We start from the raw sequence: 13,856 nt of genomic DNA on the forward strand, positions 1-13,856 counted from the left end.
GCAAAAAAGAACTCCCCACAAAAACCATAGATATGGCAGATTATCTTCTTTATCTCTCAAATCCCTATTACTAGACATCTCCCTATTAATATTTATATGAGGTACAAGAACATTTTTTTCAACACAGTAATCAAAGAAAATAGCATTTTTCTTTTTCCACCACTTTTCCTAAGCCGTGCAGCAGAAAGAAACATGTTCAAACCAGCAAATAAAAATTCTTATTTCTACATTAATAGCATTTCCCTGCAGTTCTAAGTGATCCTGATAGCATCCAATAAGCTTTCCTTCCCTAGATACCAGAGATTACTTTTGCTAGTCTATACCTGAATCATTATTTTCTTTATCTATTATTGAAACAAAGGTTATTATTGGGTGTGACACACAGTTAAATTAGAAACAGGGATCAATAGATAAGAAAAAAAGTCTGAAAGGCATATGAAAAGCTTTAGGTAACCAATGACAGGAATCATAAAAAAAAATACTGCTGTTAAGCAATATAACCAAAAACACAGTGGATTTCTCTTTTCTGCAACAGAAAGCAATCAGTCAGCATAGTTGGATGAAACCGATTTCAGGTAAAGCTCACAATTGCTTCACTGTGGCAATTGGGAGGGACATGAAAAAGTCAAGCGGAGTCCCTGGGACATACTGCAACAGATTACCTGCAGGAATGGAAGGATATGGAGTTAATACCTGGCTGGTATTTTATTGGCTCTCCTGGGCTTCAGAGCCTTCTGACCATCTCTGGCCTTGTGGAGATAGCTGTCAGAGTTGTCAAGGCCTGTTGTGGAGTGCAAGGATGCAGATGTACACTCTGCCTCCTCCAGAACAGCTAACCAGCAAAACGCTATTGCTGCTTCAAAGGAAGGTATTTCACAGCAATGATCTTTTACAGAAGGGGTTGCTGGAACTAAGTCCTGCAACAAATCATTCATGCTGCAATATCCTTTTCCTTGATGTTTCTTTATGGCCAGTTTCCCCATGGCCACGGTCACATATTTAATTCACTTTAACCATAATGTGCACAAGCTCTGATCTAGTGTGTGCAATTCAAGCTCTTCCATTTTACTCTTCTCTTAGTTGAGTGAGGAAACAAACCATGCACTAGGTGGCTTAGTGTCCTCTGAGCCAACAGTCATGGTTTGTTTTTCTCCAAACAAACCCCAAGCAATAGTTCAGAATGTAATGCAAAATTCTCCATTCCAGTTGGCTGGTGTGTTTTCCCGCCAACTAAGGGAGGAGTGAAGCGGGAGAACTTGAGCTGCATAAAGGTGAAAACCTTTTTAAAAAAAAAAAAATCTTCAAAGCTTTTAAAAATGTTTTAAAGTTGTTTTGTTTTAATATATTTTAATGTCTGTTTTTATGATGTTTTAAAGTGTTTTTAGTGCTTTTGTTTGCTGCCCTGAGCTCCTGCTGGGAGGAAGGGTAGGATATAAATCTAATAAATAAATAAATAAATAAATTTCAAAGCATTTGCAAGCTCACCAATCTTTCCTACTCTCTGCTATATTCTTGGAAAGAACAAGTACCATAGCATCATCTATTATTAGTATTTGCACCTCTCCTCAGCAGTGACAATAATACACAAAAATGGATGCAAGTGCATTTAATAAAGAAATTTAATAAAGAAATGGTTTAAAGAAGATTGCCAAAAAAACCACAACCCCACCCCTGAAAGGCGCGAGAGGAAATAAAATGGCTAAATGCTTCTTTGGTAGGGATATTATTTATTGATTTTAGCTGAAAGAGAGAATCTCCAACCCAAATCAATAAATAAAAACAGCTTACTAACATTGCGTGGAAAGATTTTTTTTCTCATATGAAGTTGAGTGGCTTCTCTTTTCTGAATAAAGGTGGGCACCCCCATCTTACAAACCAACACGTTCCCTGCATGAGTCCAAAAAAGTGAAACAGATGCTCAGTTGCTGCACTGTTGCCAGCAAAATGGCACTGAGCTACAGTTCATTCCTTTGAATTAAACATCCGGGAGGAAAAACATATACCTGCTCGTTGGGTTTTCTAATTCATCATGGCATTCACACAGGATTTTAGGTTCTTTTTCTTTGTCTAACTCAAAAGGCTTACATTTTTTTAAAAACAACAACACCACCCTAAGAAATGTTTTCCAAATCAAAAATCAATACAACAGGCACTGGTGAACATGGCAAATGATTACTGAATGTGCTGGATGCTAAAGCGGAGGTTTTTAAGAGCATATGCTTGTTTCTGAACCAACCAGTATACACTTAATCAGTCTGAGTTCCCAGGGTCTCCCTGTGGAGGAACACTGACCTTTCTGTGTAGACAACTAGAGGGACAGAGGTGTTGTGCATGTCTCATGTTACAGTATGCATGTGCTGTGCTGACTGCCTGTTTCTTTTGAAGACAAGCCTATTGCTTCCCAGAACAAACTCCACCAACAGCTGGGAGGAAGTTGGCTTGCAGATATTGGGACAGAGAGATCCTGATATTGCTTTTCAGATGAGATACTCCTGGTTTCTGAAAAGACTGATGCACATTTTCCTTTTCTTTTTATCATTAATTTTTATTCAAAGTTTCAAAAAACAAAACAGAACAAAACAAAAACAAATTAATAACTAATACAATAAAATAAAATGTTGACTTCCGATTTGTCACAGATCAGTTATAGATCTGTAATATATAACAAACCTGTCTCTTAATATATTACAAAATCACTTTCCTCCAATAGTTATCTTAATTAATCATCAAATCTCATTAACATTACTTTATTCTTTCCGCAAAAAGTCAAAGAGAGGCTTCCACTCCTTGAGAAATATATCCATCGATTTTTCTCCAAATAAACATGTCAATTAATCCATCTCATCAAGTCTGCTAGGTCCAGTAGTTTCAATAGCCATTCTCAGTGTTAATTCCATCTTCCATCTCCATCCTTGCACCCATAATAATCTTGCTGTCATAGTCATAGTAGTCATATAATAAAAGCCTGATAGGAATTTCTTTCATCACAAATATTTCCTTGCCATCAATTCCGAATGTACCACTGAAATGTTGTAAAGCTGCATCTCTGCTCCTCCTTTCCACAGAATGCACCATCACATCTCCCAAGAGTTTTTCCATTGTCACACATCTGGAATTAATTCTGTAAACTTTCTCCATTTCAAGTTCCATCAAATCCTTCCAATCCAGGAATTTTTTTGAACCGTTGATATCTTTATCTCTAATCTCTTCACCAATTCCTTCAAGGACAGCGCTGAATTCCAAACAGTGATATTTGTCTCCAGGATCCATCACAGCCATAAAATCCAAATCTTTTTCCAAGTCCATATTTGATATATCTATTCCAATCTCCAGGGCTTGAACCTTTCCTTTAATTTTTCTTTCATCTTCTTTTATTTGTCCAGCCGTATCTTTGGTCTCATCCACCTCCCCTCTCACAGAATCCTGAATTTCCATCAGCTCCTGTCTCATTTTGCCAAATTCACTTTTTATCTCTTGTCTGCTCTGTCTCAGCTCCTGTCTCACCAGCTTAATCTCATTCATTATTTTCTGAAACATATCTAAATAGAGAACCCCTTCCTGTACATCCAGGGTCTCAGCCACCTTCTTGATTGTCATTCTTAACTATCCCCAAGCAAAGAACAGTTTATTTCTTTTTCCAGTCACAAAGGAGTTAATCCTCCAAGCCTGCTGACATCACCCTCTAGACAGCACAAACCGCCTTATCTCTTATGTGTCCAAAAGTGCAAAACAAATTTAGTTCACAGCATCCAAAAAATTAATGGCATAAAAAGTAAGCAGATTCGTCAAAAAAAAAAAAAAGTAGACCAGAAAAAATAGTCTCAAATGTCATAAAATCAGATTTCCTCTTTAGATTAGTTGCCCCTCATCCGTTTATATCTTTAAAATGCTCAATTCCATGCCAGCTTTTTGCAATAAAAAACAAAGATAGGCTATTTCGATTTTCTTCCTCCTTAATTCCGTGTATATGAGAGAAAGTTATAACTCACCCAGGGATTCTTTGTTGCCGACCCTTTAACAAATCTCTTTTACTATAACGATAACAAAATGATAAGCGTAGATAGAAGAATGCTTGCCTGTTAGAATACGTTTTTCTTTAAAGAAAAAAAAATGTCTTGCTTAATCAGTTTGAGCTTGCTTGAAATTCCTGGCTCCGTCCGACGTTGCTGGCAGGTCCTTCGTTCCTAATGAATTCAAGTCCCCCAACAAACACAACGAAGCTTGTGGATAATATCTTCGTTTCTCCCTTGCCTGGGAGAAAGTTTTTACCAGTCAAAAAAAACCCTTTTGGCTGGTTTTAAAACTGAAAAAGCTTCCTCTGAGACGAGAGCTCGCCTCAGAGGCAGGCACAAGCTCAGCAATCCTTCCCGGAAGTCAAGACTGATGCACATTTTCGAGGCTGTTCTAAATCTCTGTATATACAGGGCTCTTGGGATGCAAGCAGCTTAAAAATCAAATTTGACAAGACAAAAATTGCTAGTGCAATAAAGCTTCTGCTCACAGGAAATTAGAGCATGCCCAAAACAAAATAAAGAAAGACAGAACAGCAAACATGGAAGGACAATGGCAGCTATAAAACAGGGGTAAGGAACTGGATTGGGCAGTAGGCCAGCTCCTTATCTCTACATACCCCTGCGGGCCAAGTTTGAGGGGTGGCCCTGTGTGCATGCTTTCCCAGCACTGACAATCTGCTGACAGCTGGCATTTGAGAAGTGCTGCTTAAGGGGCTTTGCAAGCATCAGCTGATTGGTGGTGCCTGGAAAGTCCCTTTTGTCCAAGACTCACCTTTATCTGTCCCACATATAACATCATATATGACAAAAGGTGTAGGGCAGGTGGGTGTGGCTTGGCCAAAACATCCTCATGGACCAAATGGGGAGGCCTGATGGGTGTAATTAGGGCCACTACCTGGAGGTTCCGCCTCTGCTGTAGGACAAAGAGCCTATTTAGTATAATTAACAGTGAGTTAAAAACAAGTGAACTATGTCATATGATGCAAAAGGTAAGGGAGAAATTACCTCGAGTCACCAATCAATGTTATCTGAGTTCTTTTCTTTCCTGACTCATCCCATGTTTTATGCTTATTTATACTTTTGATGTGTTTTAAGTGAACTACAATTGTTGAATTGGTAATGTTATATGGTAACATATCATAACGATGATTGCTGTATTTAAGTTGTCTGTCCTGTATAGAACTTTGAACATAAAGTATTTTTGGGAAACAAACTGATTAAGGTGCTGATCAGTTAAGTACCAAAAAGGTCAATTAGTCTAGTTCTGGGGACATAAGTTTCTCTACTGCATCTGAGCACTGAAGTTACCCACACATCATGCCCCTATTTCTAGACAGAACAGCTGTTGGTGCTTCCCACAAAGAGAAAACAAAACAGTAGTAATTTACTGTCAAAGAATCCCAAATGTCCTTTTTCACCACTGCTGCACAACCTTGCAAAATTTTCTTGAACTCATTAGCTGGCACTAATTGTATTTTCCAGAGTTATCTATGGGAGAATAAAATGGCTTTCCTTACCTGTCCATTGACAGCTGAGCCACCAGGGTTACATCAGTGTTGTCTGGGGCAGACTCATACTCATAGTGTAGAAAATACAGGTGAGTGCGGTGGACAGTGAAACGCTCCCGTCGAAACTCGTAACACAGGTCATCTTCATCCAACTCAGACAACTGTTTCTGAAGCTGCAGGAGGGGGTGGGGGAACAAAAAGCTGTAGTCAAGAGCCTATTTCTAAATCTCTTTTAGTGAAGGAGAACAGTTACTTAAAATTAGGTGCCTCACTAGTATTTTAATACTTTCATTCACTGCATTTACGAATACTCTCGCAGAATCCAACGTCATCCCACTTACAGATCCTAAAACAATCAGAAGGACTACCTGACATAATGCATATTTAACTCATACAACTCATTAACCAAGGATGTTACAGTGGCCATCAGCATACATAATTTTTTTAAAAAAGCAACGCAGGAGTTGCCTTAAACTGAATTAGACCACGGGCCTATCTAATTCAGTATTGTCTACACTGACAATAGTGTAGTGGCTTGTGAGGCATCCTTCCCTGGCTCTCCCTGTCAGGTTCCTACCTGCGCGTGGCTACTGCCTGTCTCTAGGCACCACCAGGGACTCCACCAGTCCGGACCGCTCTCTCTTATGGTTTCTCTCCCCGCTCTAGCACAGATCTCAACAGATCCCCCTGCTAGGCAACCACCAGTAACGTCCCAATACTAGTATTCCCAGAGACTCTGAATACTGGTATTGTTATTCTCTTCACCGCTGCCACCATTTGTTACAGTTCCCCTTCAGCCTTGGTCATTACCTTACCCTCCCTTCTGGTCTGTGAAACCCCAGCCAAGGATCAGGCCTTTGGTAAACCAAATTAAGTATTTATTACAGATAACAAAGCTAACAAGATTAACAAGATTTCTTCTTAAAGCACATAAGCATATGGTTTTACTCAATACTAATCCGAACTCCACCTCCCTCCTTCTCCACTCTCTCCTGTCAAACAACTCTCTAAACCCCACCAAGCAACCCACTCAGTTCTCTTCTCCCCCAGATTCCACTCTCACTCTTCCTTTTATACATTCAGCCATTTTAAACACTCAGCCAATCATCTCGCATTCTACTGCCCATTCACTCCCCCTCCTCTTTCACTCCACTTACCATGTATCTTCTAAAACAACAACACTTACCATATATACATTAATATAGGGCCATCAGCATACATAATTTTTTTAAAAAAGCAACGCAGGAGTTGCCTTAAACTGAATTAGACCATGGGCCCATCTAATTCAGTATTGTCTACACTGACAATAGTGTAGTGGCTCTCCAGGTTTTCAACAGGAGACATTCTCAACTCTACCTGGGGATGCTGTGGATTGAACCTGGGACCTTCTGCATGCAAAGCCGATGCTCTACCACTGAGCTACAACCCTTCCACTTGCACTTTGTCATTGGAAACTAGTCACAAGGCAAAAGTCTCACCTACAGTTTCTGAAAGAAGCTGAAGATTCACCATTGGGGAGTACATATCACCATCATGCCTTACTTGTGAACTTTCTGGAGACATCTGGGCTGGCAAATGTCTTCTATTATTTCATTTACTGGCAACAATTCTGCCTCTACCTCCATCTGTGCCCTTCTAGATTAGGTCTTGCTGCAGCAGGGATAAAGCAGCACTTACTTGCAGAAACCCTGTCTTGGCAGTGCACCAAATGCTCTGGTGTCTGATTTAGGGATATTTGAGCACTGTCATTAGCAGACTGCAAAAACCACATCAAAGGCTCCTGCTGCTGCAAGTCACCTTTCAAGAGCTTCAACAAGTGCCAGCCTCTGGCCATTCCAATGAAAGATCAAAGCAATGTGAGGATCAGACTGCCCATTCTGTACTGAAAGCATAAAATGAGATTGGAGACTGATAGCAGTAGCAGAAGGCACAAAAATAGAAGGAAGGGTATGTTTCCTTCCTAAGTGCCATCTCAAAAGTCATATATGAGTAAACAAGCAAAATATAAGAAACTAGGGCTGGCCGCTTTGCTCATTCGCCCATTCCACCACCTACCCACCTCATCCAAGCCACCCCTTTTCAGAGCTTGCCAAAAGCCTTATATGATCCTCCCGAGTCTCCTCTCCCCATGCCAGAGGTCCAAAGGACAGCAACCCACCTAACCTCCCACCCCCCGCTAAACTCCCACTGACCTTAGACCTGGCAAAGCCTCCTCCCCCCCACCCCCTCTACAGGTCACCAAGCCTCTTCTCTTCCCTCTAAAGGTTTCCAAGCCTCCCTTCCCCCTGTCTACAGGTCACCAAGCATCTATTTCTTCTCTCTAGACCTTCTCCAGTGAGGAGGAGGGAAGCAGAGGAGGGAGGTAGATGGCTGAAGCTAGCCACACAGGAATTCTCAAGACAGGCTGGGGCAGCTCCTGAGAAACCATCCTATTCTCCTGCTGCCCACCACTTCCTTCCTTCTCGCTCTCCGCCACTGAGACTGAAACAGCATCGTCGGTGAGGTGGGTGGTGATTAGGGATGGGTGAGAATTTTCGTTCAGTTAGCATTTCAAGCAGAATTTATCAAATTAGCAATTTCTGAAACAATATAAGAACCGAAACATGGCCATCCTTTGAAATTTGCATTTATTAGAATTTTGGGATGCAGTTCGCCAACTAAACAACATTACAAAAATGCATATATTAGGGAACGTATGGATAAAAATTAATACATGAGTGAAAATAACATGCAAAAAGGCATGAAATGATGAGAAATGGCTTGCAAAAATGTGTACCTTTGTCAAAACTGCCTACAAAAATGTGTTTGAGAAATTCGCACTAAAATGGTGGAGAATCTTCATGAGGATCCCTCCCCCCAAAATTCACAGATCACTGTAGAAATGTAGAGAACTGAATTTAACATTGGAAAAATGAGAAACGGAGAGAACCGAAACAGACAGATCTTTCCATCTCTAGTGGTGATGGTGCCAGGGCAGGATAGTTGCTGAGGAGCTGCTCTGGTCTTTTGTGACTGTTTCTCTGCAACTTGCCTGGGCGGCCTGCTGCCACCTTCTGACATTGCTACGATGGCCTGGCAGCAATGAGAAGGCTGTTGCCATGCTGTAGTTCACAGCACCATCTGCTGACAAATGGTGCTGCGAACTACAGCAGAATGACAGCCTTAGAAAAATATTATATATTAGAAACACTGATTATGCAGATGTTTTGCAGCACATACATATTACTTGAAGTCATGAACCACAAATAATACAGAGTAGAAATGGCTGACCTTTTTGCGCTTGAGGGCTGTATATGATTTTGGCCGACCCTCTGAGGCCCACATGCCAGCCCATACTCTCTCATGCATGCACAGAAGCAGACACATACACAACCACAGAGCTCTGCCTCGTCAGCTGATCTGTGCAGATCAACTGAGGAGAGGGGCTATCATCCTCTCTTCACTTATCAAATGATCAGTTGATGGCCAGGGATGGGGCAATTTGGCTTAGCTCAATGACAGAGCATCTGCCTTGCATGAAGAAGGTTCTCAGGTTCAAAATCCAGCATCTCCAGGAAAGAATCCTGTCTGAAACCCCAGAGAGCTGCTGCCAGGCAGTGTAGTGTAGTCAGAGCACTGAGCTAGTTGGACTAGTGATCTGACTCAGCATAAGGCAGTTTCCTATGTTCTTTCTGTTGCCACCACTGTAATCAGTGGAGTGTTGTGAGGAAGGGGCAGATGTGCTTGAGTGGCTGAACTGGGTCCCAGAAATGCCCACTATTTGATAATTTTACTCATCCTCTGATTTCCTCTAGGCTAATCTATCACATACAATCTCAAATGCCTTGTTATCATTTCATTCACTTGTCAGAGCAATGGTGCTCTGGCAGAAGCCATCACTCCTGCTCTGGAAAAAAGTCTCAGAGTTGCGCTCCCTTTCCACTACATCACTGGCTATGCCCAAATACGAGGAAAGCTGTACCCTATAAAGTTATGGCTGATTTAATCCACTCCCTGTCTCCATCTATTTCTTCCTCTTCTGCTCTAGTCACCACTGTGGATAATTCCCTATCATCTTACATTTCATTCAGTGTTGAAAACCACTGTTCATCACACCCTCGTTCATTTCATTTTCCCCAAAGCACAAATAACATTTCAAATAAAGCCAGAAATGACTAGATGAAACATCTTAATTTCCTTCTTTAGAAAGACATTAGTATTCCCCCCTTATCATTTCTATTCATCAGCCTAAGTAGAAATGGTTAGAAGTGCTGTGCTGTACCACTCCTTCGAGATACCATAGTATCTTCTGTTTTTAATTTCACAAATAGCCAAGCTATAAGTTTGTAATTGCAAAGTAGCCATTATCTAGGTAGTCACTGAGTGATTATCAGATTACTTCAGGCTTCTAAACTAAAAGGATATAACAACTTAATTATGAGTTATAGGATAATGCTATGGACTAAATTATGTCTCTGAGTACTGTGGAGGAATTGAGTAAAGAAAGACCATATTGCACAGCCTAGTATTTTAACTGGGGGGGAAGGAGCCAGAGGGGAACAAGCACAAGTTTAATATTTATGTAACATTTTTCACTAGTGGAAATTTATACTATAGGCTACGTACAGCCAACTTCTGTTTATGTGTGATCCATTCTGAGCTTCAGGAAGTGGCCCAGAATTGTTCTTTTGTCCAACACAAACCCTTCATTAGTGGTCAGGCATGACAGTAAAGGTGGTGATGTCTTTCATTAAGGGTGTCTCATTTACAGATATATGTGCTCAAAAATAATCAGGGTGTTACATATGAAATCGAAGAGAGGGAAGCCCTATTCAGGTGCTCTTTGCTCCATGCAATTAACATCATGTAGGGAGAGAGAAGGGGGGGGGTCACAAATGCTGGCCCTGCCCTGTGTCTCCTGACATACTTGGCTCCACACAACCTAAGCTTTGGGGGCATGTCTGCACAGAAGAAGCCTGCTGAAGCATATAGACCGGGGTAGCCAGAGATTGTAGAACTACAACTCCGATCAGCCCCAGCCAGCATGGCCACTGGTCAGGTATGATGGGAGTTGCAGTCCAACAACCATGTATCCCTTGCATAGGCTCCCCTGTGAGCTGGAACCCTGATCATACAGGGAGATCCTACATGAATTTAGCAAGATCCAACTCTGCAGACATGTCCCCCAAATGCATATAGTGTGGGGGCTGTGCCACAGAGGCTACAAGAGGGACAGGGCCAAGACGTGTTGCTCTGCTGTCTTGAATGCAGGAAATATTGCCTAAATAGGGATAGAGATGCACTATTAAAAAGTGAAGTACCACTTTTTGTTACATCACAATAAGTTTTTTCTTTTTTATATATATAAATAGAACTGATTAAAATTGGTAGAGCTACCAGAAAGGGCTACACAAAATGGCCTTGAGAGCTAGATCTGGCTAGCAGGCTGACAACTAGTTCTTCCATCCTGTTATAGAATAGCTGTCTCTGTCACTGTTCCTCTCTCACTGCCTAATAACTGATTTCAGCTTTACTCCATCCTTATCTCCAGTTACAGCTTTGATAATCAGAACATCACAAACACAAAGCCAGGCAAATGTTAAGCACAGAGGATCACACTAAAAACTTGGTTGTGATCTACAGCACAAGTGGGCAGAAGGTAGATCTGGATTTACTAATAGACCTCTGGGTGACTTGCAGTAAATTAGTAAGGATTTCTGATTCCCAGCTTTTTTAACAATACCAGTAACAAAACAACCCCCCTCCACTCTAAATTATACTAAGAAAATGAAGAAAATGTAGAGTAACCAGGAGTGGATTTTTGTGTGGATAGACTGTGAGATCCATTCAGTTCCAGAACTTAGAATAAATTCTTGGGCTCTTGCACAAGGCTCTAGTTGGTGGCTCCCCAGGGTTCTAGTTAAAAACGAATGTAGATCCCACATGCCTGAAGTCTGCCTGCCCCAAACTAGAGATTCTGTTTAGGCACAAGCAGGGGCTTATACATGTACTGTGAGGTTTCTGACCATTTTGTTAATGTATAAGAACCTCCAGCACATTGAAACTCCTGGGAATAGGGTCTGTTGTTAAAAAGAAAATTCAGAATGTTATTTGAGGCCTGTGTATGGCTTCAGTTAAATTGTAAATACTGTCATTTTAATTAGCATGTTTCACATTTAATTTGTATGAACACAATTTGTGACAAGTCAAATGTCACACTTGTTCTAAGATGTTCTGATCAGAGAATCATTAATTTCAAATAGCGATGCCAGGTCTCCGGCAAACAGCCGGAGACTCCGGCCCCGCCCCTGCTTTTCTCACCTCCGGCCAGAATTGCCCCCATGTTGTTTAATCTCCGGCTATTGTGGACTCCCAGGAGCGAGGAGCCAGTCATGCAGACGCCAATTTCCCCCTTGCTTCTTCTATCTGCTTTGCCTCCTCTCTCTCTCTCTCTCCTTTGCATGCAGACATGCACACCTCAGGGGAAGGACTCCATTTGCCTTCCCAAGCACCACCTCTCATTCTCATTGGCTGCCCCTGAGGCCCAATGAGAGCCGAACCCAGGCTTCTTCCGTGGCGTGGAGCAAATTGGAACAAGTAGGAGGTGAGTTGGCTGGCTGGCAAATGCCCCGGCTTTGAGGGTTTTAGGGAGTTCTAGCTGCTCTAGAGCTGATGAGCAGCTGTGGCCGGGGAGCAGTGGCATTCCAAGTGCAGGCAATAAGAGGATGACACATCGGGCGCTGCCTCTTTTCCAGCTCCAGCTCACCCAGGATAGCGTCCCACCTCCCCCCCCTGCATTTAGAGGCATCCTCTCTCCCTGTCCTTGACTTCCCTCCCCTTTCTCCCCTCCCCCTTTGATTTCTTTGTCTGTTTATTTTTATTTTGTGTGAGAAACATTGGTATTTCTCTCCCTCCCCCTTCTCTATCCCCCCTTCCGCTTCTTTCCCTCACTGATCCCAGGGCTCCCTCACCTCTTCTCTTGCATGCTTGGGAGCCTTTTTCTCCCAAGCACCAGCAGCCTGTAGCAGACTCACTCTCTGCTCGGGGTGGAGATACATGGGCTGGTGAAACCAGAAATTGCTCTCCACCCTTTCTTTCTTTCTTTCTTTCTTTCTTTCTTTCTTTCTTTCTTTCTTTCTTTCTTTCTTTCTTTCTTTCTTTCTTTCTCTGTAAGTGTTCATTTACTCAGAAAAACTTGCTGCAGCCTTGTGCCCCCTTTGGGAACCTCCTATGATAGTTACTTCCAAGAAAGCATGTTCTTCCTCCAGGATGAAGACTGCAATCCTAAACACGCTTGGGTGGGAGAAAGCCCACTGAATTTCGTGAGGATTGCTTTGGAGTAACTAGGCTTGGGATGGGCTTTAGAGTCTTTTCCTCTAAAATGAATTGGGTCAACCAGAAGAAAGACTTCATCTTATTTTTCTGTTCTAAACATCTCAGGACAGAGACCCGTCTTTTTTGCTTGCTATAAACTGCATGAATTATTATTTATAATAATCTGCAATCGCTAGGGGCATTATCAGGGGAGGTTGAGCCCTGGGTCTTTTCTGCTAGACCCAGATCTGCTACTCCCCACTTTTTAAAAGCACATGTTTATTTTTATTTTGCTCATAGGGCAGCAAACTACAGTGCCAGTGAGATCCCAGGCTGCATACACACCGTACATTTAAAGTGTGCGGCTTCCCACAAAGAATTGTGGAAATGTAGTTTACCCCTCACAGCTAAAATTTCAAGCACCCTTAACAAACAACAGTTCCCAGGATTCTTTGGGGAAGGAGAAACATGCTTTAAATATATTGTGTGTACACACACTATTTTAATTTGCCCAGAAGCACTGTATACATTTATGCAGATTGTTGCCCAGAGTTTTTCAAGAACTTAGCAACAAGGGTGTAGTCGTCCAGAGTCTCGGGGAGTCTTAGATGCCTTACTTTTTTGGGAGCAGGGTCTCAGCAGAATCCCTGTGTTTCCAGCATTCTATGAGCCAATCAACATGACAGGGGAGTGTGTTAGCCACTTAGAAGAGTCTTCTAACATGCATCCTTGTCCTTTCCTGCTGATTGGAGCCAATCAGAGTAAAAGGAGGTAAGTCACTGAGCAGACTCTTCTCAGTAGCTAATACACTCCCCTTTCATGCCTATAGGCTCCTAGGGACCTCTGTTGTGGAAGAATGCATTAGCAAGGATCTCATTCTCAACCCAGCAGCAGAAGAGGGAAAGGTGGGAGGGGTGTGGCTGTGACTTTCATGAAGGGACCCTGCACTCCTGAATTTGCCACTGCATTGCTGCTAGCAACACCCTTGGCCATTATACAGCAGACGCAAGTAACAGTCTCCCAGCCCATTTGGCTAAAGGGT

The 13,856-nt window shown here is 42.1% G+C and overlaps 1 protein-coding gene across 6 annotated transcripts in view; it reads right to left on the reverse strand.

Annotated features, from left to right (window-relative positions):
- LARGE1 (LARGE xylosyl- and glucuronyltransferase 1) overlaps positions 1-13,856 on the reverse strand; it is a 583,138-nt gene that overhangs the window by 72,656 nt on the left and 496,626 nt on the right. For all 6 annotated transcript variants that reach the window (XM_061638979.1, XM_061638974.1, XM_061638975.1 and 3 more), the window contains one exon: positions 5,531-5,694. In XM_061638979.1, coding sequence (XP_061494963.1) covers positions 5,531-5,694 — 164 coding nt within the window. The remainder of the gene's footprint in view (positions 1-5,530; positions 5,695-13,856) is intronic.

This window comes from Rhineura floridana, chromosome 8 (assembly GCF_030035675.1).
Source record: "Rhineura floridana isolate rRhiFlo1 chromosome 8, rRhiFlo1.hap2, whole genome shotgun sequence".
NCBI classification, from domain to species: Eukaryota; Metazoa; Chordata; class Lepidosauria; order Squamata; family Rhineuridae; genus Rhineura; species Rhineura floridana.